Below are 26,203 nucleotides of genomic sequence, written 5' to 3'. Positions count from 1 at the left end.
CAATACAGAAATCAGTGTTGCTAATTTAGTCACACACTCATAATTTTTAAAAATTTAAAGAAATAGGGGTGCCTGGGTGGCTCAGTTGGTTGAGCATCTGCCTTTGAATCAGATCATGATCCTGGAGTCCCAGGATCAAGCCCCATGTCAGGCTCCCTAATCAGCGGGGAGTCTGTTTGTTTCTCCTTCTCCCTCTGCTCCTCTCCCTGCTCGTGCTTGTGCTCTCTATGTGTCTCTCTCGCAAATAAATAAGCTTTCAAAAAAAATTAAAAATTAAAAGGAATATTACTCCCAACACTTGTTTTCCAGTACCAAACTGAGGGACATAAAACACCTACTAGAAGCCTAGATGCTGAAAAGAGAGGGACAAAGTCAGATATGTTGTCTACTTGAGTTTATTCTGTTCTTAAAAAAAAAAAAAAAAAAAAAAAAACCGGAGGTAAGGAATGGAGGGAGAAATAACCCATAAACACTGTGAACAGGAACCAAGACTCCAAGACTTGGGTGTACTCCCCCTACCCTCGACCTCAGTTCTCCAAGAGTCCCACCCACCCAATTCTCTTTTCAACAAGACACCCAAATCAGCAGCAAAGGTACCTGGGGTAGTCACTGAGATTTTCAACACTGGGAATGGGAGGGAGAAAAGTCCAAAAAATAGGAGTTGGGAAGAAGAGGGAAGGAATGACGGCGAGGCTAGGCTCTGGAGGACGGAGTTGGACCATGAGAGGTGGAACTGAGTCAGTATGGGGGGTCCCCCTCCTGACTGCTGCTGCCCACATTCCTCAGGACCCCAGAGAGCCCCCATGGTTTGTTCTGCAGTCCATTCCCTACTCCCCAAAGGCCTCACAGGCCCAGCTCCAAGTCCTCGAGCTCCTCCTCTAGCGCCCTCCTCCTCGCTAGTTTCTCCAGCTGCTCTTTGCTGGGCTGGCTGATCTCCCCAGCCTGGATCCGCTGCTGCAGCTCTTCCACCTGCCGAAGCTTCTTCTTTAGGTTCTTTATCTTCTTGGCCTTCTCAGTGGTGACAGCTGAGTCAGGCTGGTCAGAGGCAGCTGCAGGGGCTGCCCGGGAGCCCTGGGGAGCAGTGGGGACTTGGGCAGTCTCTCCCAAAGACACCTTATCGAGAGTCCGGCTCAAGGCCTCTGCCTCCCCCTTCTCCTGCTGCTGCCGCCGCTTCTCCTTCCGCTTCAGGTTGCGTTTGGCTGTCTTGGAGAGGCCTGGTTCCCCTCCTTCAGGCCTGGATGGGGTGACAGGAGCAGTGGCCTCGGGGCTCAGACCTGGAGGCAGTTCTGGTTTACTCTTGAAAAACTTCACATACTTGTTCTCATACCTGCAGGGAAGAGAGGTCAATAGTTTCAAAGAAACACTGACTTCTGGAGCCCTTTTCTTAAACCTTCTAATCACTTCATCCATTTCACTTTCTTGCTTCCTTCCTCTCCTGTGGTCCCTTTCCAATTTCCCCCTGTTCTGCAGGCTGTGGGAAGGTCTCCAGGTCTCAAAGTTCTCTCTGTCTGAATGTTGTTTGGAGGTTCCAAAGAACAGAAGCCATAGGAACAGGACTAGGCACTTTAAACCCCCTCACTCATTCCTGAATCCCAGCCCCCTCTCTTCTTCTTTCTCAGATAGTTGCTCCCTCCTTCCATTTCCTAGGGTCTTGGGATCAGGAGATTCTTCTTTTCTGTAGGGACCCCATTAAGTACCCCCTCCTCACGCCTAACCACGCACACTGGGACCTCCTCCTGGGGCACATAGCCTTCTTTCACCCTCCGTTGCTTGCGCCAGGTCCCGTCAGGTCGTTGTGTTGAAGCGATGTATTTGCCTGCAATGAGAGAATTAAATTAGACAGTTATTCTTCCTAATTTTCAAATATTTCCGAATCTGAAAGAATCCATGAATGCACACAGCCTTCCTCAGCCCCCATCCAGCCACTAAATGCAACCATGAAGGCGTCCTTTTCTCTCATCAACCTTCAATTCCCCATCTCATCATTATTCATTGAGTATGAATACTGTATGAACACTGTATCATACACCAGCCCTGTACCCAGGAGTTTTTGTTTTATTTTAAAGATTTTATTTATTTATTTGAGAGAGAGAGATCACAAGTAGGCAGAGGCAGGCAGAGAGTGAGAGAGGGAAGCAGGCTCCCCGCTGAGCAGAGAGCCCGATGCAGGACTCGATCCCAGGACCCTGAGATCATGACCTGAGCCGAAGGCAGCGGCTTAACCCACTGAGCCACCCAGGTGCCCCAGAGTTTTTTTTTTTTTTAAGGATTTTATTCATTCACTTCAGAGAGTGAAGAGAGCATGCTTGTCAGGGGAAGGACAGAGAGAATCTTTAAGCAGACTCTGTGCTGGGCGCAGAGCCCTATGTGGGGTTCGGTCTCACTACCCTGAGATCATGACCTGAGCCAAAACCAACAGTTGAACACTTAACCGAATGAGCCACTCAGGTGCCACAGGAGTTTCCATTTTTACCTGGGCCACCCAGGTGCCCCAGGAGTTCCTATATTCTATTTTTAATTTGGCTGGCAAAATAGGACAGGCAGAGAAGAAGAGTTTAAAAAAGAAAAAAAAAAAACAACACAAGACAATAGCATGGGGGCATCCAATAACTGAGTAAAAAGCCAAAAGGGGGCAAAAACAAGAACTACAGGAAGCAGAAATGACTGGAGATATAGAGAGGGTAAGTTTAATTAAAATGGGTCATGAAGGAGCACCTGAGTGGCTCAGTGGGTCAAAGCCTCAGCCTTCGGCTCAGGTCATGATCTCAGGGTCCTGGAATCGAGCCCCGCATCGGGCTCTCCGCTCAGCAAGGAGCCTGCTTCTCCCTCTCCCTCTCCCTGCCTCTCTGCCTACTTGTGATCTCTGTCAAATAAATAGATAAAATCTTAAAAAAAAAAAAAAAAGGGTCATGAAAAACAAGTCAACTTTTAAGGATCCATACTTCACATGTAAAAGCACCAGTACGTAGGACATATGTAAAGGATCTTTGTTGCTGTGTAACTTAAAATAGGAAAAACCAAAAGCAGCTTGTCTGGCCATCAACAGATGACTGCCTGAATATATGCAGACCATCCACACGATGGAACACCATGCTGTTATGAGAAAGAGTGTCAGATATAAATGCGCTCACTCTGGCTTGAATGGTGCTTATGATATACTAAGTGAAAAAGCAAGTTGCAAGGCAATGTGTAGAGAGTAATTATTCTCAAAGTTTTTTCTTTCAGAATCCCTTTCACTCTTATTTTGTAATATTATCCATTTTACTATGCAATATTAAAAAACAAAAAACAGCAGTGCCTGGGTGGCTCAGTTGGTCAAGTGTCCAACTCTTGGGTTTGGTTCAAGTCATGCTCTCAGGGCCATGGGATGGAGCCATGTGTCAGGCTCCATGCTCAGCAGGGAGTCTGCTTGAGATTCTCTCCCTCTGCTCCCCTCCAAATAAATAAATATATCTTAAAACAAAACAAATAGGGTGCCTGAGTAGCATAGTCAGTTAAGCATCCAACCCTTGGTTTTGGCTCGGGTGGCAGTCTGGGGGTCAAGAGATTGAGACCCTACATCAGGCTCAAAGCTCAGCTTGGAGTCTGCTTGAGGTTGTCTCTTCCTCTGCCCCTCCTGGTCATGGTCTCTCTCTCTCTCTCTCTTTAAAATAAATAAATAAATCTTTAAAAAAATATATTCATTAATCTGATCAGAAAAATCTTCACTGGGAAGCTCTCAAGTTCACAGCAGCAAATACAAGTTTTCCAGAATTCTTATTTTTACTTGAAGGCTTGAATTTTACCACTGGCAACAAACAGTGTCAGTTGTTTTCCTTGAAATGATAAGCTCACTTCCTTCCCTTCAGGAAAATGCCTAGCAGATACCCAGTTCTCAATTATGAGTTTTCAGTGTTTTTTTTAATGTAAAAATAGTGTTCCGCGGAAAGGAAGCCTGTTTAGCTTGCAACTTATGGACAACTGTGCCAGTGCTTTTCCTTAAGACTCCACCTTACTTCAATATGCAGCCAAGTGTTTCATCCTTCCTTCCCATTTAGTCCACAGAGAATATTAAAAAGATGAGGAACTTTCAGTTATAAAACGAGTAAGTTCTGGGGAATCTAAGCATGGTAACCATCCTTAACAGAGAACCATACGGTATACTTCATAGTTGCTATGAGAGTAGACCTTAACAACAACAAAACGGTAATTTTGTGAAGGATGTGTTAACTAATCTTATTATGGTAAACATTTCACTATACATATATCATATCATCACACTGCATACCTTAAACCTACACAATGTTCTATGTCAAATATATTTCAATAAAGCTGGAAAAAAGTAAAAAGATGTGTAATCAAGGGTCAGGGTTTAACAAAATTTGTAAATCTTAGTGTATAATCAAGGCTATTCTTAAGTGAAACTGGCATTATTTACTGCAAGCATGCAGCAGTGAAGAGCACAGTGAGTGGGAGTTAGTGTACCCACCTTGATTAGTGCCAAGGGACCAGCAGTTTTATCCACCTTTGCTTTTGCACCCTCAGAGCAAATGTCAACCCAGCAAAAAAAAAAAAAAAAAAAAAAAAAAGGACAACTAACATCTTAGTATATGATAAAAAATAGTTATGCTTGCAGACCTCTTGAAACTGTCTTAGGGAACCCCCAAGGGTCCTGGACAACACTGTTGAGAACTGCTGATGTAAGGTACACTCCCAATCTTGTTGGGGCACGGAGCAGCACTTAACAGGCCATTCAGTTTACACACAGGGGCAAGGAGAAAGGTGTGGAAGGACACATACCAAAGATACCAAGCCTTTAATGCTGGTTATCTTAAGAGGGGCAACCTGGAAGAAGAGGTAATAGAAACCATTAACCATTAATATATATACTTTCTGTCCTCATAGATATCTTTATTTATACCATTAGTATGTTTTTAGAAATCTTATATATACATATATATTATGTGTTGTGTTGTGTTTTTTTGTTTTGTTTTTTAAGTAGGCTCCACATCCTACATGGGGCTTGAACTCACAACCCTGAGAAGAAATCACATGCTCCATCAATTAAACCAACCTGGTGCCCCATGCATTACTTTTTTTTTTTCTTTTTAAGTATTACTTTTGTAAAAAGAAAGATTTGTAAAAGAAAAGTAAAAAGTCAAGCCTAGAGGTGCTTGGGCGGTTCAGTAGGTTAAGCATCTGCCTCTGGCTCAGGTTATAATCCTAGGGTCCTAGGATTGAGCCCAAACCCCATGTCAGGCTTTCTGCTCATGGGAAGCCTGTTTCTCTCCCTCCCTTTGCTTGCTGCTCCCCTGCTTGTGCTCCTCCTCTATCAAATAATAAAATCTTTTTTAAAAAAGTCAAGTCTAGGTCTTTACATGTGGATTATATATTGTTCCATGAATTGGCTTTTTGTTCAAAATGCAAGTATCAATTAATTAAAACTAAAAAAAAATTGTTAAAGAAAATGGGTAAGATCTGACAGGTAGAAGAGACAGGACAAAGAACAAGCAAGCAGGGCGCCTGGGTGGCTCAGTGGGTTGAGCCGCTGCCTTCGGCTCAGGTCATGATCTCAGGGTCCTGGGATCGAGTCCCACATCCGGCTCTCTGCTCAGCAGGGAGCCTGCTTCCTCCTCTCTCTCTCTGCCTGCCTCTCTGCCTACTTGTGATCTCTCTCTGTCAAATAGATAAATAAAATCTTTAAAAACAATAAAAAAAAAAAAGAACAAGCAAGCAAAGAAAGTCATGGATGTGGAAAGGGACGTGGAGTATTTAGAAAACACAAAGAGGAGTCCGGGTGAATCAGATAGTTCATGTTAGGGAATAAGAAAAAAATGGGGCCAGATCTTGGAAAGCCTTCAACACAACATCAAGGAATTTAAAGGTTATCTGGTGAGTAAAAGAAAGGCACTGAGGATATTTCCTGCTTAAAGCAACAGTTTAAAGATAAGAGTATAAACTGAAGAATGAAAAAGCTGAGGCTTCATGGAGGGAGGATGACTGGAGCTGGGCTTTAAAGAAAGGGACAAACTCACCTAAGTAAACGAGGCAGAATGGATTCAAAATAGAAGCTCATCCTAAAACAAATGCACACGTGGGAACGGAGATGGCATGTTCAGGATATGGTGGCTGAGTCAGAGGGCTGGTGTAAAGCTAATGAGCAGGGGATGCTCAGACATTGAAACACCAGCTAAGGAGTTTAATATCTGGTACATGGCATGCATTCAATAAACATTTGTCCAATGAGTGACTCTTTTATCCAAAGCAGTGTTTTAGGGCAATTAATCCGGCAGGATGAAAAGGTGAATTGGCAAGGGAAAACCCTGGAGACTCAGGAAACCAGTTAGGGGGGAAAAGGGTGCGATAACCCTGGCATGAGAGACAGAATTGGCTGAAACAGTGAGAAAGGAAAGGAAGAGACCGCCAGACAAATCTTATTAGCAAAGAATCCACAACACCTGGGTAATTGGCTAAAGTAAAAAATAATTCAACACATTTAATAATTCCAACCTTGAGAATACAGCATAAGGAAATACTTCCAACAGTAAAAAACAAAAACAGAAAAAGAAGAAAGGGAGAGGTAATCATGGGTAAATTATGGCATTATCTATAAAGAACTAAAAATTAAAAACAAATGTCAAGTCCAGGTATACAGGAACAGTGTAGAATATATCCAATAAAAATGATAATAGGTACTATATGTGGAAAACCCAAAAGACTCCACTCCAAAACTGCTAGAACTTATACAGGAATTCAGTAAAGTGTCAGGATATAAAATCAATGCACAGAAATCAGTTGCATTTCTCTACACCAACAGCAAGACAGAAGAAAGAGATATTAAGGAGTCAATCCCATTTACAATTGCATCCAAAACCATAAGATACCTAGGAATAAACCTAACCAAAGAGACACAGAATTTATACTCAGAAAACTATAAAGTACTCATGAAAGAAATTGAGGAAGACACAAAGAAATGGAAAAATGTTCCATGCTCCTGGATTGGAAGAATAAATATTGTGAAAATGTCTATGCTACCTAAAGCAATCTACACATTTAATGCAATTCCTATCAAAGTACCATCCATCTTTTTCAAAGAAATGGAACAAATAATGCTAAAATTTATATGGAACCAGAAAAGACCTCGAATAGCCAAAGGGATATTGAAAAAAGAAAGCCAACGTTGGTGGCATCACAATTCCGGACTTCAAGCTCTATTACAAAGCTGTCATCATCAAGACAGCATGGTACTGGCACAAAAACAGACACATAGATCAATGGAACAGAATAGAGAGCCCAGAAATAGACCCTCAAATCTATGGTCAACTAATCTTCGACAAAGCAGGAAAGAATGTCCAATGGAAAAAAGACAGCCTTTTCAATAAATGGTGCTGGGAAAATTGGACAGCCACATGCAGAAAAATGAAATTGGACCATTTCCTTACACCACACACAAAAATAGACTCAAAATGGATGAAGGACCTCAATGTACGAAAGGAATCCATCAAAATCCTTGAGGAGAACACGGGCAGCAACCTCTTCGACCTCTGCCGCAGCAACATCTTCCTAGGAACAACGCCAAAGGCAAGGGAAGCAAGGGAAAAAATGAACTACTGGGATTTCATCAAGATCAAAAGCTTTTGCACAGCAAAGGAAACAGTTAACAAAATCAAAAGACAACTGACAGAATGGGAGAAGATATTTGCAAACGACATATCAGATAAAGGACTAGTGTCCAGAATCTATAAAGAACTTAGCAAACTCAACACCCAAAGAACAAATAATCCAATCAAGAAATGGGCAGAGGACATGAACAGACATTTCTGCAAAGAAGACATCCAGATGGCGAACAGACACATGAAAAAGTGCTCCATATCACTCGGCATCAGGGAAATACAAATCAAAACCACAATGAGATATCACCTCACACCAGTCAGAATGGTTAAAATCAACAAGTCAGGAAATGACAGATGCTGGCGAGGATGCGGAGAAAGGGGAACCCTCCTACACTGTTGGTGGGAATGCAAGCTGGTGCAGCCACTCTGGAAAATAGCATGGAGGTTCCTCAAAATGTTGAAAATAGAACTGCCCTATGACCCAGCAATTGCACTATTGGGTATTTACCCTAAAGATACAAATGTAGTGATCCAAAGGGGCACATGCACCCGAATGTTTATAGCAGCAATGTCCACAATAGCCAAACTATGGAAAGAACCTAGATGTCCATCAACAGATGAATGGATCAAGAAGATGTGGTATATATACACAATGGAATACTATGCAGCCATCAAAAGAAATGAAATCTTGCCATTTGCAACAACATGGATGGAACTAGAGCGTATCATGCTTAGCGAAATAAGTCAAGCAGAGAAAGACAACTATCATATGATCTCCCTGATATGAGGAAGTGGTGATGCAACATGGAGGCTTAATGGGTAGAAGAAGAATAAATGAAACAAGATGGGATTGGGAGGGAGACAAACCATAAGTGACTCTTAATCTCACAAAACAAACGGAGGGTTGCCGGGGGGAGGGGGTTTGGGAGAAGGGGGTGGGATTATGGACATTGGGGAGGGCATGTGATTTGGTGAGTGCTGTGAAGTGTGTAAACCTGGTGATTCACAGACCTGTACCCCTGGGGATAAAAATATATGTTTATAAAAAATAAAAAAATTAAAAAAAAAAAAAAAGAAACTGAATGTTCATTCAGTGTGACATAATTCATAAAACAAAAATAAAGACACTCCAACTTTGCCTTCAAAAAAAAAAAAAAATGATAATAGGGGCACCTGGTTGGCTCAGTCAGAAGTGTGTGACTCTTTTTTTTTTTTTTTTTGAAGATTTTATTTATTTATTTGACAGAGATCACAAGTAAGCAGAGAGGCAGGCAGAGAGAGAGGAGGAAGCAGGCTCCCCGCTGAGCAGAGCCAGATGCGGGGCTGGATCCCAGGACCTGGGATCATGACCTGAGCCGAAGGCAGCGGCTTTAACCCACTGAGCCACTCAGGCGTCCCAGAAGTGTGTGACTCTTGATCTCGGGGTGGCAAGTTCAAGTCCCATATTGGGTGTACAGATTACTTAAAAATAAATAAATAAACTTTAAAGAGACATGACATAATTTTAACAAATGATAATAAAATTTTAAATCACATAAGGTGACATAATATGAAACACAATGAAACTATATAAATATACCATGATTTCAATTATTAAATATGTTTTGTATATTTTTAAGTTTAGAAAAGAATGTGCAATATGAAAAGTTGTCGGGTGATTAGATTATAAATAATCTTTTATTTTTAAAGATGTTATTTATTTGTCAGAGAGAGAAAGAGAGACAGGCAGAGGAGGAAGCATGCTCCTGGGAGCAAGGAGCCCAATGTAGTACTTATCCCAGGATTCTAGGATCATGACCTTATCTGAAGGTGGACAGTTAACCCACTGAGTCACCCAGGCATCCCATAATCTTTCTTTCTAAGAATGCCCATTAATATTGATATATTGTAGGTTTTATTTTTTTTAAAGATTTATTTATTTACTTGAGAAAGAGAGAGAGAGGCATGAGTGGGGAAAGGGTCTGAGCTCAGGAGAAGCAGATTCATGGCTGAGCAGGGAGCCCAATGTGAGACTGGATCCCAGGACTCTGGGATCATGACCTGAGCTGAAGGCAGTCGCTTAACCAACTGAGCCACTCAGGTGCCCATACTGTAGGTTTTAAAAGTCTCTCATTTTGGGGTGCCTGAGTGGCTCAGTCGTTAAGCCTCTGCCTTTGGCTCAGGTCATGATCAGATCAAAAGCGTACAACTTTTGATCTTGGGATTGTACGTTCAAGCCCCATGTTGGGTGTGGAAATAATTTAAAAAATTTTTTTCTAGACTTTATATTCTTTTTTTTTTTTTTTTAGATTTGAGAGAGACAAAGACCACGCAAGAGCAGGGGATGAGGGAGGGGAGAGGGAGAAATGGACTCCCTGCTGAGCAGGTGCCTGACCAGGGTTGGGGGGAGGGGGACATCTTCATCCCAGGACCCTGAGAATATGGCCTGAGCCTAAGGCAGATGCTTAAACAACTGACTCACCCAGGAGACCCCCCAAATAAAATCTTTTTTTAAAAATCTAATTTTAGGGGCACCTGGGTGGCTCAGTGGGTTAAGTCGCTGCCTTTGGCTCAGGTCATGATCTCAGGGTCCTGGGATCGAGCCCCGCATCGGGCTTTCTGCTCAGCAGGGAGCCTGCTTCCCTTCCTCTCTCTCTCTCTGCCTGCCTCTCTGCCTACTTGTGATCTCTGTCTGTCAAATAAATAAATAAAATCTTAAAAAAAAAATCTAATTTTAGGTTTCAAACAAATGGTTTGGAGAACAGGTACACAACAGAGAGTGAAGTTACTTTTGACCCCTGGTGATTTAAAAAGATTCTGTGGAGGACACAGACCTGTTGTAATCTTTGGAAGATGAGAGGATTGAGACAGGGAATGGGGAATGTGGTTACGAGATAGAGAAGGATTTTAGGCATGCGGGACTAGGCAAAGGGACAAATCAAACTAGTCAGGACTCTGCTTAAAATTCTGGATTCCTATTGCCTTCAGGGTATTTACATGGAGGATGGGACTACAAAAAAGGCCTTGCTAGTCTCCTCTCTCAGCACTTAGTCACTTACACTCTATTCCAGCCACTGAATATTTATTCACAAATCTTACCAGACCTGTGTCTCTGATGTCTATGCATTTTTGCTTTTGCTTCCTTTGGCGTGGAATAGATTTTCCTTGATTCTTATCTTAGTTAATTCCTACTGGTCTTTAAAGGTCAAGTTCAAGTATAAACTCCTCAGTGAAGTCTTCCCTGACCTTCCCACCCCAAGCCAGGTTAAAAGTAGCCCTTTATGTAACACCTTGGTGCACAGCACCTGTTTTGGCCTTTATCATGCTCTAATGTTTAACATAATTGCATTCTTTCCTGAGAGCAGAGACTTTGTCTTTGATCTCTGAGGCAAAGGGACTAGTCTATAGAAGGCTGTAATTATTTCGGATTAATAAATAAAGATGGGCGCCTGCCTGGCTCAGTTGGTAGACCATGTGATTCTTGATCTTGGGGTTGCAAGTTCAAGCCCAACATTGGGTACAAAGATTACTTAAAAATAAAATCTTTTTTTTTTTTATATTTTATTTATTTATTTGACAGAGAGAAATCACAAGTAGTCAGAGAGGCAGGCAGAGAGAGAGGGAAGCAGGCTCCCCGCTGAGCAGAGAGCCCAATGCCGGACTCGATCCCAGGACCCCGAGATCATGACCTGAGCCGAAGGCAGCGGCTTAACCCACTGAGCCACCCAGGCGCCCCTAAAAATAAAATCTTTTTTTTTTTTTTTAAAGTTTTTTTTTTTTTTTTTTAAAGATTTTTATTTATTCTTCAGAGAGAGAGGGAGAGAGAGCGAGCACAGGCAGACAGAATGGCAGGCAGAGGCTGAGGGAGAAGCAGGCTCCCTGCTGAGCAAGGAGCCCGATGTGGGACTCGATCCCAGGACGCTGGGATCATGACCTGAGCTGAAGGCAGCTGCTTAACCAACTGAGCCACCCAGGCGTCCCAAAAATAAAATGTTTAAAAAAAAAAAAAAAAAAAAAAACCTCTTTTAAAAAAATAATTTAAGCATCATACTAGAGAACATGAACCTAGTATAATTTGGGCAAAAAGCATATGTAATGAGAAAAGAGACTAGAAGTAAATTAGTCAGAATATGGAAGGTATCCAATCTCTCTTGATTTTGGAGTTAAGCTTCAGACTGTGGGAGAACACTGAAGGCCAAAAGCAGAGTACACAGGATCTGCTCAAAGCAGTGTTTAAGGATTAACATCAAAATGTATAATAGAAACTAAAAGTAGAACAAATGAAAATAATAGTCACCACAGAGAAAAACTGATTTAGATCATCTCTATGGGTATTGAAAGGAAAATGAAAGAGAAATTCATTATGAAGAAGTCAATAGGGCCAAAAGACTGCCAAGATTTGAATTAGAGAGACGAGGTAATTGAAACTGCTATAATGGGTTTAATCTGGTGCTTTTCACATGTATTCTCTTATTTTTTACAACATACCTGTGGGTAAATTGGGCAAATGGTAATAATATTTATTCACACATGGATTTTAAATGTTTATTGAGCACTGGGTGTTGTGCCAGGCACTGTAACAGCAGTTAGGGATACAACAATGAACAAAGCACGCAAGGGTCCTGTCTTTTTGTACCATGCATTCTAGTAAGGAAGAAAGGTAATAAAAAAGACCACAAATAAACTAATTACAGTATCACTTGTGAATGTGCAAAATTTAGAGGACAAAAATCACCGATCCAATACCTGAAACTAATACAATACTGTAAATTATACTGGAATTAAAACAAACAACATGCGACAACATGGATGGAACTAGAGCGTATCATGCTTAGCGAAATAAGTCAAGCGGAGAAAGACAACTATCATATGATCTCCCTGATATGAGGAAGTGGTGATGCAACATGGGGGCTTAAGTGGGTAGAAGAAGATTCAATGAAACAAGATGGAATCGGGAGGGAGACAAACCATAAGTGACTCTTAATCTCACAAAACAAACTGAGGGTTGCTGGGGGGAGGGGGTTTGGGAGAAGGGGGTGGGATTATGGACATTGGGGAGGGTATGTGCTTTGGTGAGTGCTGTGAAGTGTGTAAACCTGGTGATTCACAGACCTGTACCCCTGGGGATAAAAATATATGTTTATAAAAAATAAAAAAATAAAAAAAAAAACACAAAGAAAGTCTAGAGAAGATGACAACTTTGTGAAAATAACTAATTCAATTCTAGACAGGTAGTGTTTTACGTGAAATTAAGGAGGAAAGGACAATACTCGAAACATATATTTAAGATAACTGCACAAAGATTATAGTTCAAGGCTTAAGACAAGTAACAGTGAAAAGTGAGAAAAGACATGGCAGAAGCTTCTTGAATGGCTATCCTAACTGGAAGCCCTGAGATGCAGATAGCCCATTATCCTCTTGGTTCCATTCTCTGTCCTTCATGTCCTTTCATTCAGAGGTAAAGTGAAAATGAAGGGAGTGGTTTGGAGATTCCTACCCTAGAACTCAAAACCAAGGGCAGGATATCAGGATTGTCAGGTAGCGCCCTTGAGAATGTCAGAAACACAGATTAGAGATTGCTACCACAAAACATGGTAAATTCAGCTATTCTCTCACATCTGCTGTTTTGTAATCCTTAATCTGTTGCCTTAAACTGTAAAAGAGCCTTATTTTGGGGGGGGGTGGCAGGAACACAGTGAAGAGACAAGACAGAAAACAAGGCCTGAGAGAACTCTAAGGGGTTAGGCTGAAGCGACTGTTCAATCCTTGTGACCTGTTTCAATAAAGGAGATCTGTATGACAAATCTGAGCCTGGGGATGATCTTAGGGCCAAGAATTATAATTATACAGTTTCTAAAACCTGGGGAAAATACAGAAAGAGAAGATCCAATATGGAGAAATGACCTTGGAAAAACGGTCATGATTATCTTCCTCAAGAAAGAAAAGGTGTCAGCAGTCACAGAAAACAACTGTAGGAGAGCAGAACCAGGACAGTGTTATGCCATGGAGACCAAAAGAGTTTTAAGGGCAGCTGATTAAGGGTATTAAATAATGCACAGAGATTAAGGAAAAGGAAAACGGAGAAGAAAAAAAAATTGGCAATTTGGAAATTTCTAGTTATCTTTAAGAATATAGCTTCAGAAAAGCAGAGTAGTCAGAAACCAGACTACAAATTAATTAAAAGGATAAACACTTATTGAAAGCTTCCCATGAGAAAAGTATCCTAGTAAATGCTACAGGGATTATCAAGAGGGAGTAAAATGGTCCCTACTTTAAAGCAATTTGGGCAACTGCGTGGTTCAGTCGGTTAAGCGGTTGCCTTTGGGTCAGGCCATGATCCCAGGGTTTGGGATTGAGCCCCACGTCAGGCTCTTTGCTCAGCAGGGAGCCTGCTTCTCCTTCTCCCTCTGCCTCCTGCACAACCCCCGCCCCGCTTGTGCTCTCCCTCTGTCAAATGAATAAATAAAATCTTTTTTAAAAAATCAAGCAATTTACAGTCTAAGGAAGAGGGTGGACAAGTTAGGCAAGGACTAAAACAAAAATATAAATGTCTTAGGTATCTTAAGAGACACTGATACATACTGGTACCAGATTTCAAGAGACTAAATAATCACACTCTGTTTGATGGGGGAAGGTGACAAAAAATCAGGAGAATTTCAGGGACCCAACCTTAAATACTAGGTAGTAACAGTAGTACAATAACAAACCAGTGGCTGATATTTCTGTGGGCAGAGAAAGGAAGGGAAAGGGCCTAAGAGGAGTAACAACAAGCAAAATCATTAGCAGTGGAAAACTCACAGTATGCTAAGAACAGTTAGGAAAGAGCATTGATTAATAAGTGGCTCCATTGCATCAGAAACTTTACATATATTACTCTATTGAATCTAGACATTGGGTAGATATTATCATCTACAGCTAAGATTAAGAGTCCTTAAGAGGTTAAAGATGGGTCCAAGATCACAAAGGCACAATGCTATTCCACCTGTCTTACACCACATAGCCCAGTTTCACTGGGAATTATAGACAGAGACCTAGTATGTGGTGATACTATACTGAAAAGTGGGTGGCACTCATATTAAAGAGCATATCTAAGAGCAAATGGTATATATGTAAATTTCATGATCAACTCCAAAAAGAAAATAGCAGCTACCAAACAATGAGAAATTTAATAGCTTGCCCAAAGTTATGGTCAGTAAGCTACAGAATTCAAACCCAGGCTATGCTCCAAAAGCTGTACATTTTATACTACTTCTGCATATTGTGTTATAAATGAAAAAGATACAAAAATGTTCAACCTCACTAATAATAAAAAAATATATATAAAACAATAAAATAAAATTTCTATTTGTCAGAGTAGTAGAATTTTTGAAGATAAGAACACCAGTGTGGTCAAAGATGTCATTAAATCAGCATAGTCATATACTGGGTGGTAAAACCCTTTAGAAAGCCATCTGGCTAACACAGCAAGACAATAAAGGTAATCCTATAGTTTCCCAAAGCTTTTGTTATTTAAAATACTATTTCCATATGATAATAAAAGTTACCCCCCAAAATCATTAAATAAGTTTGGCCAATTATGGGTTAAACATAGGAAAGCAATTTTATTTTATCGGCAAGACTTAATGTGTTCTTATTCACGTGACTACTCACAATGGGAGTGTGATTTACAGTTTTCCCAGATTTATTTGACCACAGGAACCTTATTTATTTATTTGCTATTTATTTTGTTTTTTACTTATTTTGTAGCATATCTTATAGGACTACTAAGCATTCTGAGGATCATATTTTGGGAAATATAGCTATTTGCTTTGATCCCAATTATATAAAATATAGATAAGCTACATATGTACACAGAAAAACTAAAAGGAATTGTAATTATAGTTATCTTTGGGTTCTAGAATTACCAAATATGCGTGTGACTTGTATTTTTATACTGCTTACAAAAACATTTTCCAAGGTTCCTACAATCAATATGAATTAAATCAATAAATGCTTATTCCCTATAACCCAGTAATTCTATTTCTGGGAACTCAATCCTAAGAAAATAACCCCTAATGCAGGCAAAAAATTATGCACAAAAATATTCACAGAATTCTTCTAACAAAAATACTGGAAACAATCTAAAAGTTCAGTAACAGGGATGACTGGGTGGCTCAGTCAGTTAAATGTCTGCCTTTGGCTCAGGTCAGAGTCCTGGGATCCAGTCCCACATCAGGCTCTTTGCTCAGCACAGAGCCTGCTTCTCCCTCTGCTCTTCCCCCACTCATGTTTTCTCTCTCTTTCTCTGACAAATAAATAAAATCTTTAAAAATAAATAAATAAATAAATAAAATACAAGTTCAATAACAGAAGAAACATAAGAGAAAGCGTATGCCTAAGCAATAAAACACTCTGCCAATATTTTATTTTTTTTATTTTTTTTTAAAAGATTTTATTTATTTATTTGTTAGAGAGAGAGCGAGAGCGAGAGCGAGCACAGGCAGACAGAGAGGCAAGCAGAGTCAGAGGGAGAAGCAGGCTCCCTGCAGAGCAAGGAGCCCAATGTGGGACTCGATCCCAGGACGCTGGGATCATGACCTGAGCCGAAGGCAGCCGCTCAACCAACTGAGCCACCCAGGCATCCCACTGCCAATATTTTAAAACTCTAGTTTTCAAAGAATTTCTAATAGCAAGGAAAAATATTTATAGCATAAGGTTAAATGAAAAGGCAAAATATAATTATATATACCATCTAATTAAAAAATGTTTTAAAGGAGCGCCAGGTTGGCTCAGTGGGTTAAGCCTCTGCCTTCGGCTCAGGTCATGGTCTCAGGGTCCTGGGATTGAGCCCCGCATTGGGCTCTCTGCTCAGCAGGGAGCCTGCTTCCTCCTCTCTCCGCCTGCCTCTCTGCCTACTTGTGATGTCTCTCTCTGTGTCAAATAAAATAAATAAAATCTTTTAAAAAATAGAAAAAAAAATTTAAAAATGTTTTAAAAATGCACAGAAAAGGGGCGCCTGGGTGGCTCAGTGGGTTGTCTCTGCCTTTGTCTCAGGTCATAATCTCAGGGTCCTGGGATCAAGACCGCATTACCACATTGGGCTCTCTGCTCAGCAGGGAGCCCGCTTCCTCCTTTCTCTCTCTGCCTCTGCCTACTTGTGATCCTGTCAAGTGAATAAATAAAATCTTTTTTTAAAAGTGCACAGATGGGCACCTGGGTGGCTCAGTGGGTTAAGCCTCTGCCTTCGGCTCAGGTCATGATCCCAGCATACTGGGATTGAGCCCCCTATCAGGCAGGAAGCCTGCTTCTCCTTCTCCCACTCCCCCCGGCTTGTCAAAAACCCTCTCTTGCTGTGTCTCTCTCTGTCAAATAAATAAATAAAATCTTTTTTTTTTTTTTAATGCACAGAAAAAATAAAGATCAGAAGGATATGTCCCAAATTAAATAGAAGACTCTGGGTGAATGATTTATATTGAACAAAAATTACATAAATAAATCTGTACTTAAGGAACAGTAATCTGGCAACAGTGTGTCATATGAACTGGAACAGAGAGAGAGAGAGACTGGAGATAGGACAACTATTTAGGAGGTCACAGCAATATTTTCAGGATAAAGGAAAATAGAATTTTTATCAAGGATGAAGAAGGACTCAAGTACTATGCTTGATACTTTGCATATATAATCTCTTCTGATCCATACAATAATCCTTACGAACAGTAATACTTACAGAACCATTTGCTGGGCACTTTGTATGTGCCAGAAATGTACATCCTTTCATTTAAATTTTAATTCTCACTATAATACTATGTGGTAGGAGTTATTATTCCAATTTCATTGATGAGTGCTTGCTTTGGCAGCACATATACCAATTTCATTGATGAGAAGACTAAAACTTAGATTCCTAAGGTTTAAAATTCCCAAGGCCATGTACCTGACAAGTATTGAAGATGGGATAAGGATATCGGCAGTGGGAACAGAAGAATGACATTTTGACAACTAGTGTATGGCAGGGGATGGGGAAAGAGAGGAATAAAAGATGATGCAACAAATAAAATACCTAGTGCTCTGAACTTGGTTTCTTGATACTATTCTCTAGTGAAAGGAATAGGGGCTCCTTGGAGAAAGGCTGATTCTAGGACTGGAACAGGAAATAAAAAGACGAGCCTGGAGCATCTTCTAGCGCCAGAAAGTAAGGAAGAGCTAAAAAAAACAAAAACAAAAACCTACACTGTTGGGGGTATGTTAAAGGGACATAGGGCCAACTAAAATTTTCCAATGTCCAAAGCTGGAACATTTGAGCAATAAAATAAATAGTAGATTATAACCTAAAATCCATACTGCTATAAACAAATGATTGAATAAATAAATGGAGAAGAGATAAATCTGCAGAAAAATTCCAAATAACATGTATAAATACTCCATCCTTAAGGAAGGAAGTATAACTTCCCTCTTTATGGGCCATGAATAGAGACTTCTATCTCAAGTGCAATATGAAAAAGATAAGGGAAATAAGGGTAACTTTACTGTGGAGAAACCTTACAAACACTACTTCAGCCAAGTGATCATGGTCATATCAACAGTAAAAAAATCGTTATGGAGCGCCTGGGTGGCTCAGTGGGTTAAAGCCTCTGCCTTTGGCTCGGGTCGTGATCCCAGGGTCTGGGATAGAGCCCCACGTCGGGCTCTCTGCTCAGCGGGGAGCCTGCTTCCCTTCCTCTCTTTGTCTGCCTCTCTGTCTACTTGTAATCTCTGTCAAATAAAGAAATAAAATCTTTAAAAAAAAAATCGTTATGATAGGTACCCCTGATATGATGAAAATGTCACTTTTCCTCTGAGGTTGTACACCAAAAACACATAACCCCAGTCTAATCATGAGAAAAACATCAGACAAATTCCAAAAGAGAGGCATCCTATAAAGTACTTGACTAGTATTCCTCAAAACTATCAAGGTCATCAAAAACAAGGAATAGTCTGAGAAACTGTTCACAGCCAAAAGGAGCTTAAGGAGACGTGAAAACTAAAAGCAATGTGGTATCTGGGATGGGAACCTGGAACAGAAAAGAAAGTTAGGTGAAAACTAAGGAACTCTGAATAATGTACAGACTATAATTAATAATAATGGATCAGGGGCACCTGGGTAGCTCAGTCGGTTAAGCAGCTGTCTTTGGCTCAGGTCATGACCCTAGGGTTCTGGGATAGAACCCATCAGGCTCCTTGCTCAGCAGGGAACCTGCTTCTCTCTCTGCCTGCCACTCCCTCTGCTTCTGCTTTCTTCCTTTCTCTGACAAATAAATAAAATCTCAAAAAAAAAAGTATCAGTATCAGTTCATTAATTGTAATAATGGCACCCTTATGAAGTGAGATGTTAATAATAGGAGAAACTGAGTGTAACATATATGGGAATTGTACCATCTTCCCAAGTTTTCTATAAATCTAATACTGTTCTAAAAAGTAAAGTCTATTTAAAATTAAAAAGGGTGGGGGCACCTGGGTGGCTCAGTGGTTTAAGCCTTTGCCTTCGGCTCAGGTCATGATCTTAGGGTCCTGGGATTGAGCCCCGCATCAGGCTCTCTGCTCAGTGGAGAGCCTGCTTCCCCCTCTCTTTCTCTGCCTGCCTCTCTGCCTACTTGTGATCTCTGTCTGTCAAATAAATAAATAAAATCTTTAAAAAATAATTAAATTAAATTAAATTAAAAAGGGTGATGGTGCAAAAAGCTGATCTTGGTTTGGCTAAGTGTCATTAACAGAAATAAGGAAGGAAAAAAATACAATGATTTTGGGCAGACTGACTTTAAGGTATGACAGTGTATTTAAGAATGAAAGTTATTCGCCCATCAATTAGAAAAGAGAATAGGCGACCAGGAAAAGAGGGTGGCACTAGAAACAAAACTAAAGAATTAAGGGACAAATAAGCAGTAAGGAAATGAAAACAGTATGTGGAGACCTGTTACTCAAGAAATCAGGCTGTGAACAGGAAAGAAATGATAGGCCTTGACTTTTTAATGAAACAGAAAGTTGGGGGGGGGCAGTGAAGCCATGGTGGGGGAAAAAAGCCATGACGGAATGTAAGCAAAGGAAAAAGAACTGCAGAGAAGCCAGGATCTTGGCAGAAATTAACACTAAGTTTTATTATACTGAATGTGCTAGTTTTGTGCTTTTTCTCTAGCCATGTGCTATGCCCTAGACATTAGAAGCCAAGAAAATAGATGATGGGTATGATGCAAGATAACAAAAGTGCTTGCTAAGTATAGATCAAAATAAATGAAGAAAAGCAATGAAGATAGTATCAAAGTAGCTAGTCACCAAGGTCTAGCAGAGCAGCATCAAAGGTAGTCATGAAGGTACTGGTAGATGTAATGAAATGGGAAAGGTCAAGAACCGAAGAAGGGCAAAAAGCAGATTCTCTAGATACCAGAAACAGGTATGTGAAATAGGATGTGAAAAAGTAACTGGTACGGAGGCTAAAGTAAGTGATGGAGAGCACCTAAAGGGGAAGCAGTGTCACAGAGGAAGTCCCGATTACAGTGATTCTGCTGTGCAGCTACTTTTTTGTTTTAAGAATTTATTCATTTATTTGAGAGAGAGAGAGCAAGCAAGCACTGGGAGGAGCAGCGGGAGAGCAACAAGCAGACTGTGCTGAGCCCAAAGCCTGATGCCAGGCTGGATCTCACAGACACTGAGACCACCACCTGAGTTGAAACCAAGAGTGGGACCCCTAACAGACTGAGCCAGCCGGTCACCCCTGATGTGCAGCTACTTTAAAAATACAAAGAAGGGGTGCCTGGGTGGTTCAGTTGGTTAAGAGACCGACTCTTGATGTCAGCTCAGGTCTTGATCTCAGGATTGTGAATCCAAGCTTCAAGTTAAGCTCCACACTGAGCAACGCCTACTTAAGGAAAAAAAAAAATACAAATGACAGTCAACCATCTTGTGCTGAGGAACTATAAGATTAGAGTATTCCAAAGATGCTGGAGAAACAGAATAAGAGCAAGAAACACTGGAGGAAAAAGTGTGATGCAATAGTCCTGGGCCCTTGTGGGCAATAAATGATGGCCCTGAGGTTTTAGAGAAAATGCTATAATTGCATGGCGATACCTTCCATAAAGATTAGAGAGACCATCGTAGATTAATGATCTAGAAATAGTAAGAGAAAGCAAAAAAGCAGTGTGATTCCTTCTTCTACATAGCCACAGAGAATAGAAGATACCTCTTAGTAGGAGGGTAGGGTGAAACATGGTACCTGGATTTTCATGAAATCAGTTTAAAAAGAAAATAGTTGGACGTCTGGGTGGCTCAGTCGGTTAAGTCACTGCCTTCGGCTCAGGTCATGATCCCAGGGTCCTAGGATGGAGTCCCACATGGGAGCAGAGAGCCTGCTTCTCTCTCTGCCTCTGCCTGCCACTCTGCCTGCTTGTGCTCTCTCTCTCTCTCTCTATCTCTCTCTCTGACAAATAAATAATTTTTTTAAAAATCTTAAAAAGAAAATAGTTAAAAATAAAGAAAAGTGTACTGGACAATGAGTAATATTTTCAGACGAGATCGGGCGCGTTCAGGGTGGTATGGCCGTAGACATGGACAATGAGTAATATTTTCAAAGCACACATTAAAAGGAGCCAGTAGATGAAGGACCCACTGAGTAGAGAACTGGAGAAGAGAGGTTCTGTGTACCACTTTGAAATGTGAGGCTGGGGAGAAACAGCAGAGACCTGGCTTGTCCTAAAATACCATAGGAGAGGTGCGCTGAGATGTAAGGAACATGCAAGGTAGCAAAGCAAGAAGCATAAAGGGCACATTTTAAAACACAGCATACAGAGTCAGTTCTACAGAAGATGCACATACACAAGTGAAGGCTACAAAAAACAGTTAACGCCTTGCCTTGTAGATTTTATAAATTGCTTTTACATATGCTATCTTATTTGATCGTCACTACGTAGATATTCCTATGCACATTTTTCTAAAGATGAGGAAATTAGGATGGGACAAAACCAGAATGAAAACATTGATTTCAGTTTTCAACACATAGACCTCCATACACAACGGACACTTCAGCACCTCAATCAGCCAGGCCAGAAATTCTTCTCTAACCAGAAGTAACAATGGATTCTATGAATTCGTCAGAGGGCTTGAGAGGCCACACTAGACACCTCCTGTTTGCCTTCTTCCTCCTCAGATCCCTCACCTTTTATCACCATCACCACCAGAGAAAATACAGAAGAGTGATGCCATCAGGAAGAAAACTCAAGCTGAAAGTTATATTAGGTTCTTCTTCCCTTCACACCTCTGAACCTCAGTGACCCAAAATTGAAGACGAGGAAGAGAATGTTAAAAATATTATATAGCAATAAAGAGATCTTTAACAGATACAACTTCGAGAAAGAGAATCAAAACGAAGCTGGGGTAGGGCAGGAGGCAGGTACAGCAGATAGATGGGGGAGGGGAACAGAGGAGGAAAAGCTAGAATTGGAGGGAACTGAGCGTGTAGGAGCTCCCAAGACTGGAGAAACCAAGAGATATGGGATCGCCAGCTACTGGAGAAAAACTAAGGGCCCGTGAGGGTTCTGGAGCAGGGACTTCCACTGAAGGACCCCAGGGTTTGGGTGACCGGAAGCAGAGACCCCCAAACACGAGACCAGAAGGGGGCGCAGGTGACACCCCATAGGAGAGAATGAATGGGGAAGGCGGTCCGGAGGGCGGGGCAAAAGGAGGGGCCCCGGGATGGGCGGGGCACAGACCCCTTTCCAAGTCCGAACCCCTGCCCCGAGAGCCCGGGGAGAAGCGGCTCCGCGCCTCCCGCACTCACCGCCGGTCTCGTCAGTTACATAGGGAGTCGCCATCTTGAAAACGCAAACCACTTCCGGCGTGAGCGGGCTGGGGTCCCGCCCCCCTCCCCACCGGAAGTGGAGTCCCGATCATAGCCAGCCACCATTTTAGTTTTAAAGGGAGAGTACACCATTTCGTGGAAGGAGGTGGAAGAGGCAGAAGGTAGAAGAAGCTAAAGACTTCAATAAATAAAAGCCGTAGGCTCTGTTACTGCCACGGATACCAATATTGGGTGCCTGCTCCGTGTAAAGCAGTCCTCTGGGTGCCGAGAGAAGTTCCGAGGCACGGCCCCTCTCCGTCATCCAGGACCTTCCAGGGAAAAGGGGGCAAGGCCCACCTGTACCCGGAAAGTGGGGCCGAAAACTCAGAATATTCAAGCCTTAGCCTGCACCGAGGTCCCAGAGCGGCTTGGGGAATGGGGCGCGCAAACTCTGGGAACATACTGGGGCGCACCAATGTTGTCAGGGGTGAATGGAAGACCCCCAACTGACCCTCTCTTAGGAAGTGGGGCGGTCGAAATCGCGTGTCAATTGCCCTCGGCTACCCAGCTCAATCCTCGGGACAGAGATCCGCGAGAGGGGCGTGCAAGGCAGAGTGTGCTGCCGGTCGGTCACCTGTCCCCAAAGCCTCAGGGGTGCTGGCGATTTCCACGACCGAGGAGGCGGTGGGCCGGGTTGGGCGGGCAGCCCTGGCTGGCCCTGCCCTTGGGGCGGCCGCAAGGATTCGGGCGGCGTGGTGAGGACAGACCAAGTTTGCTCTGGCCTTCGACCCCGGGAACCTCCTCAGGCAGGGCCCCGGGGTCAGAGGGCAGAGTGAAGGCTTCGGGGCGGAGCCAGTTAATATTCTAATGAACCTCGTCCAGGTCTGGGCGCTGGGGATCCAATGTTAGTGTATGTGCTGCCGAAGCGAGCATGGGCGCTGGGGATCCAAAGCCGGGCAACTCGCCAATAGTCGGGGCTTGTATGGCCACTCCCTTTGCAGTCCGGCCCGCCCCGTGCCTCCCTATTCTTTAGAGGAACCCTAGTGTTTTCCCTCCCCCGCTCTTCTCAGACACTGTCGTTCCTTAAGGGCTAAATCCTGCTAAACTAGTTTACCCTACAGCCTGGGAGTGGCCGGCTGCAGGTTCCTCTCCTCAGGTGTTGGCTCTCCCAACTACGTTGTTTTTTGTTTTTTTGTGGGGTTTTTTTCCCCCTTTTTGATTGTTTTACCTTCCTCCAAATTTCCCACTTTGGCTTAGGCTAATGTCCAACTCTACCGCTTGGAACCCGTAGAGAGGGGCAAATATTAGTGACTACCTCTAGCTGTGTGCCCACTTAAAAAATAAAAAGGTGAGAGTAATGACTGACCAGGAACTTCCTAAAGCTTTGACATGAAGCTTTTGAAGTTTTCTCAGGTCACAGCTTGTCTTCCATCCCATGCTTTACCTTCTGACTTCCACCAGAGGCCCAACTCAAAGGTCTCAAAAAGACTCGTTTTAAAACTGATTTGCATTCCATACACACTTATTGCAAGTGTTCTAATACTGCCATTCTTAACCCCTACTCTCTTTCAACAATGTGCTTCGGGCTCACTGAGTCAGCATCCTGTCCTTAGCCTTGTTACTAATGATTATCACAGGTGAGAGTGTGGGCTTAAACCTTTAGAGGGATATGTTGCACCTTTCTGCAAGAGTGAATCCTAAAGTGGCCCCTGTCCACCACCAACCTTAACCCTCCCTCCCCTTGTGCCGCTAGACATTTTGCCTCTGTTCTGGGTTGGACAGGAAGTGAAACTCAATTGTCTTCCCAGCAGACCTGACTGGGACCCAGCCCTGAGCCCCGGATGTGCCCCCCCACCCCACACAAACACACACCCTGTGAAGGAAGAGGAGAAAGAAGAGGCTGGGGAGAACAAGGCTGTTGTTTTTTCCTTTCCCTTTGTTCATTGCGGTTTCTTTCTTTCTGATTTTTGTGATGTGGTTGATTAAAGAAATGAGCACCTGGAACAGTAGGCATTATACGCCTCCTCCTTAGATGTTTCTTGGCCTTTCTTCCCCTCCTACCCTCACCAATAACTGACGATGTATGATGGACCACAGATCTTAAAGAAGACACAAAGAAGCTTTGGGTATGACAGATTTCATCCTATTCCTTAGAGAGATCACCCCGGGCCCCACTTTGAAGTCTCAAAAAAAAAAAAAAGACAACCTTAACAGGAGCAATTTAAGTGCAAGTAGAGACATATCCAAGGATGGAGTGAAAAACACAGGTCATATGTAATGTGTTATCACCACTAGCATTGTTTGCAAGCAAAGCTGAATGCCTTAAGGTTTAGTATCATTCTAGATGAGAGAAAACTGCAAGAGGTGCTAGGAGACTTGTTCTTTCTTATATTTTGTATATTTAGGATAGCTTAGAGTGGGGAGGCTTTACACATACACATACACACACACCAAGCCACTCTTTACTGCAGTCCTTAAGTTGTGCTTTGGCTGTCTACAGAACCAAGCACAGGACCTAGTGCATAATGGGCCTTCAAGAGATTATGATTCCTTATGACTAAAGAGGTTATATAGGTAGGGGACAGGCTCAGTGGATGGAGCATGTGATTCGATCTCTGAGTTGTGAGTTCAAGCCCCATGTTGGGTGTGGAGATTACTTTAAAATAATAATTAAGGGCGCCTGGGTGGCTCAGTGGGTTAGGCCGCTGCCTTCGGCTCGGGTCATGGTCTCAGGGTCCTGGGATCGAGTCCCGCGTCGGGCTCTCTGCTCGGCGGGGAGCCTGCTTCCTCCTCTCTCTCTGCCTGCCTCTCTGCCTACTTGTGATCTCTCTCTGTCAAATAAATAAATAAAATCTTTAAAAAATAATAATAATAATAATAATAATTTTTTTAAAAAGGGGGGAGGGGGAGATAAAGCATGGGAATAGCATGGCCCTTGTCTTTTTAAGACTGGGAGACAGGAGCAGAGAGACAGACCTTCTCCAACCCCTGCCTCCTTCAGATCTCCAGTTCAGGTACAACAATACTCCCAAGCCCTATTTCTCAGCAGTTACATTTCTGATAAAAATGGAGGGTTTTTTCCAACAAGCCTGTATGGAAACATTCAAGAACTGCTTAGATCCCTTCATTGCCACTAGAGGGCCTCATGTAGTCATGTCTTCTCTCCAACCCCCACCAAAAGTATGTCTATATTATGTGTGTGGATATGTGTGTATACACACACATACACACATCACACAATACAACCTTCCAGTCAGAGCTCTCCCTCCCCCTCTCTTCTATCACCAGGTGTAAGAGGGAAGATTCCAGGAACTCAAGCCCTGTTACTGTGCCCTAGTTCAAGGACGGGTAGGAGGGGGTTAGCCTGGGTTGGGGCGGGGCCAGGGAGGAGGATGCCTGGGTCCCCAGTTCCTACCAGTAAGTCCTAGGCCTCTGTCTATCTCCGTTGTACTCACCGTCAGTCCCGCCATCATCCATGCTGCCCCAAGAGCCTTAACAACTTCAAAAACAGATTCCAGACAGGAGGAGCTGAAAGGATCTTCTCTCACCCCTACTTCTGGCAGGGGCCTTTTACAGCACCTGCCAAGGTCAGCAGGTAAAGTGGGAGGGTTAGAGCATGGAGAAAGAGTGGACACCGACCTGAGTGCTCCTTGCACCTGAACAAGCCAAGAATTAAGGGAAGGCCCTGAGTCTTGAGAGAAGGAGGTGTACTTATATTGGGGAAAACAAGTCTGAGCCCTCTGGGGTTTGGGTTTTAGAGGGGTGAAAAACCTAGAGGCAAAGGTGGGCCTCAAATAGTGTTAAACACTGCGGAGCCCATGGGTGGAAGGAGGCATTTGTATCTCAGGATGCA

General features: G+C 42.5%; 2 protein-coding genes across 4 annotated transcripts in view; one reads left to right on the top strand and one right to left on the bottom strand.

Annotated features, from left to right (window-relative positions):
- Positions 1 to 389: 389 nt before the first annotated feature.
- Positions 390 to 25,938, bottom strand: PYM1 (PYM homolog 1, exon junction complex associated factor). Of its 2 annotated transcripts, none has more exons than XM_059185044.1 (3): positions 25,806 to 25,938; positions 1,723 to 1,816; positions 390 to 1,327 (listed from the first exon to the last, which is right to left on the bottom strand). In XM_059185044.1, the coding sequence occupies exons 1-3, from the start codon at positions 25,825 to 25,827 to the stop codon at positions 844 to 846; spliced, it is 600 nt and encodes a 199-aa protein (XP_059041027.1). In that variant the 5' UTR covers positions 25,828 to 25,938; the 3' UTR covers positions 390 to 843. The 2 variants fall into 2 exon arrangements, with proteins under 2 accessions (XP_059041027.1, XP_059041026.1); XM_059185043.1 differs by lacking the exon at positions 25,806 to 25,938 and adding an exon at positions 22,351 to 22,500.
- DGKA (diacylglycerol kinase alpha) overlaps positions 25,819 to 26,203 on the top strand; it is a 21,440-nt gene continuing 21,055 nt past the window's right edge. Inside the window, exon 1 of one of the 2 annotated variants that reach the window (XM_059185030.1) lies at positions 25,819 to 25,937. The gene's annotated coding sequence lies outside the window, so the exon portion shown is untranslated. Of the gene's footprint in view, positions 25,946 to 26,203 lie in introns of both variants that reach the window. The other variant, XM_059185028.1, reaches the window with a different exon arrangement.

Source organism: Mustela lutreola, chromosome 8, assembly GCF_030435805.1.
Source record: "Mustela lutreola isolate mMusLut2 chromosome 8, mMusLut2.pri, whole genome shotgun sequence".
NCBI classification, from domain to species: Eukaryota; Metazoa; Chordata; class Mammalia; order Carnivora; family Mustelidae; genus Mustela; species Mustela lutreola.
The sequence above is the reverse complement of the archived record's forward strand: the minus strand, read 5'-3'. Positions and strand labels throughout refer to the sequence as shown.

Bases quoted from the DNA above. Each gene is read 5' to 3' on its own strand.
- PYM1 (XM_059185043.1), bottom strand. From the start codon at position 22,384: ATGGCGACTCCCTATGTAACTGACGAGACCGGCG. The intron at 1,817-22,350 runs GTGAGTGCGGGA...CTCTCATTGCAG, and splicing joins TGTAACTGACGAGACCGGCG to GCAAATACATCGCTTCAACA. The intron at 1,328-1,722 runs GTGCGTGGTTAG...TCTTCCCTGCAG, and splicing joins CCCCAGGAGGAGGTCCCAGT to GTATGAGAACAAGTATGTGA.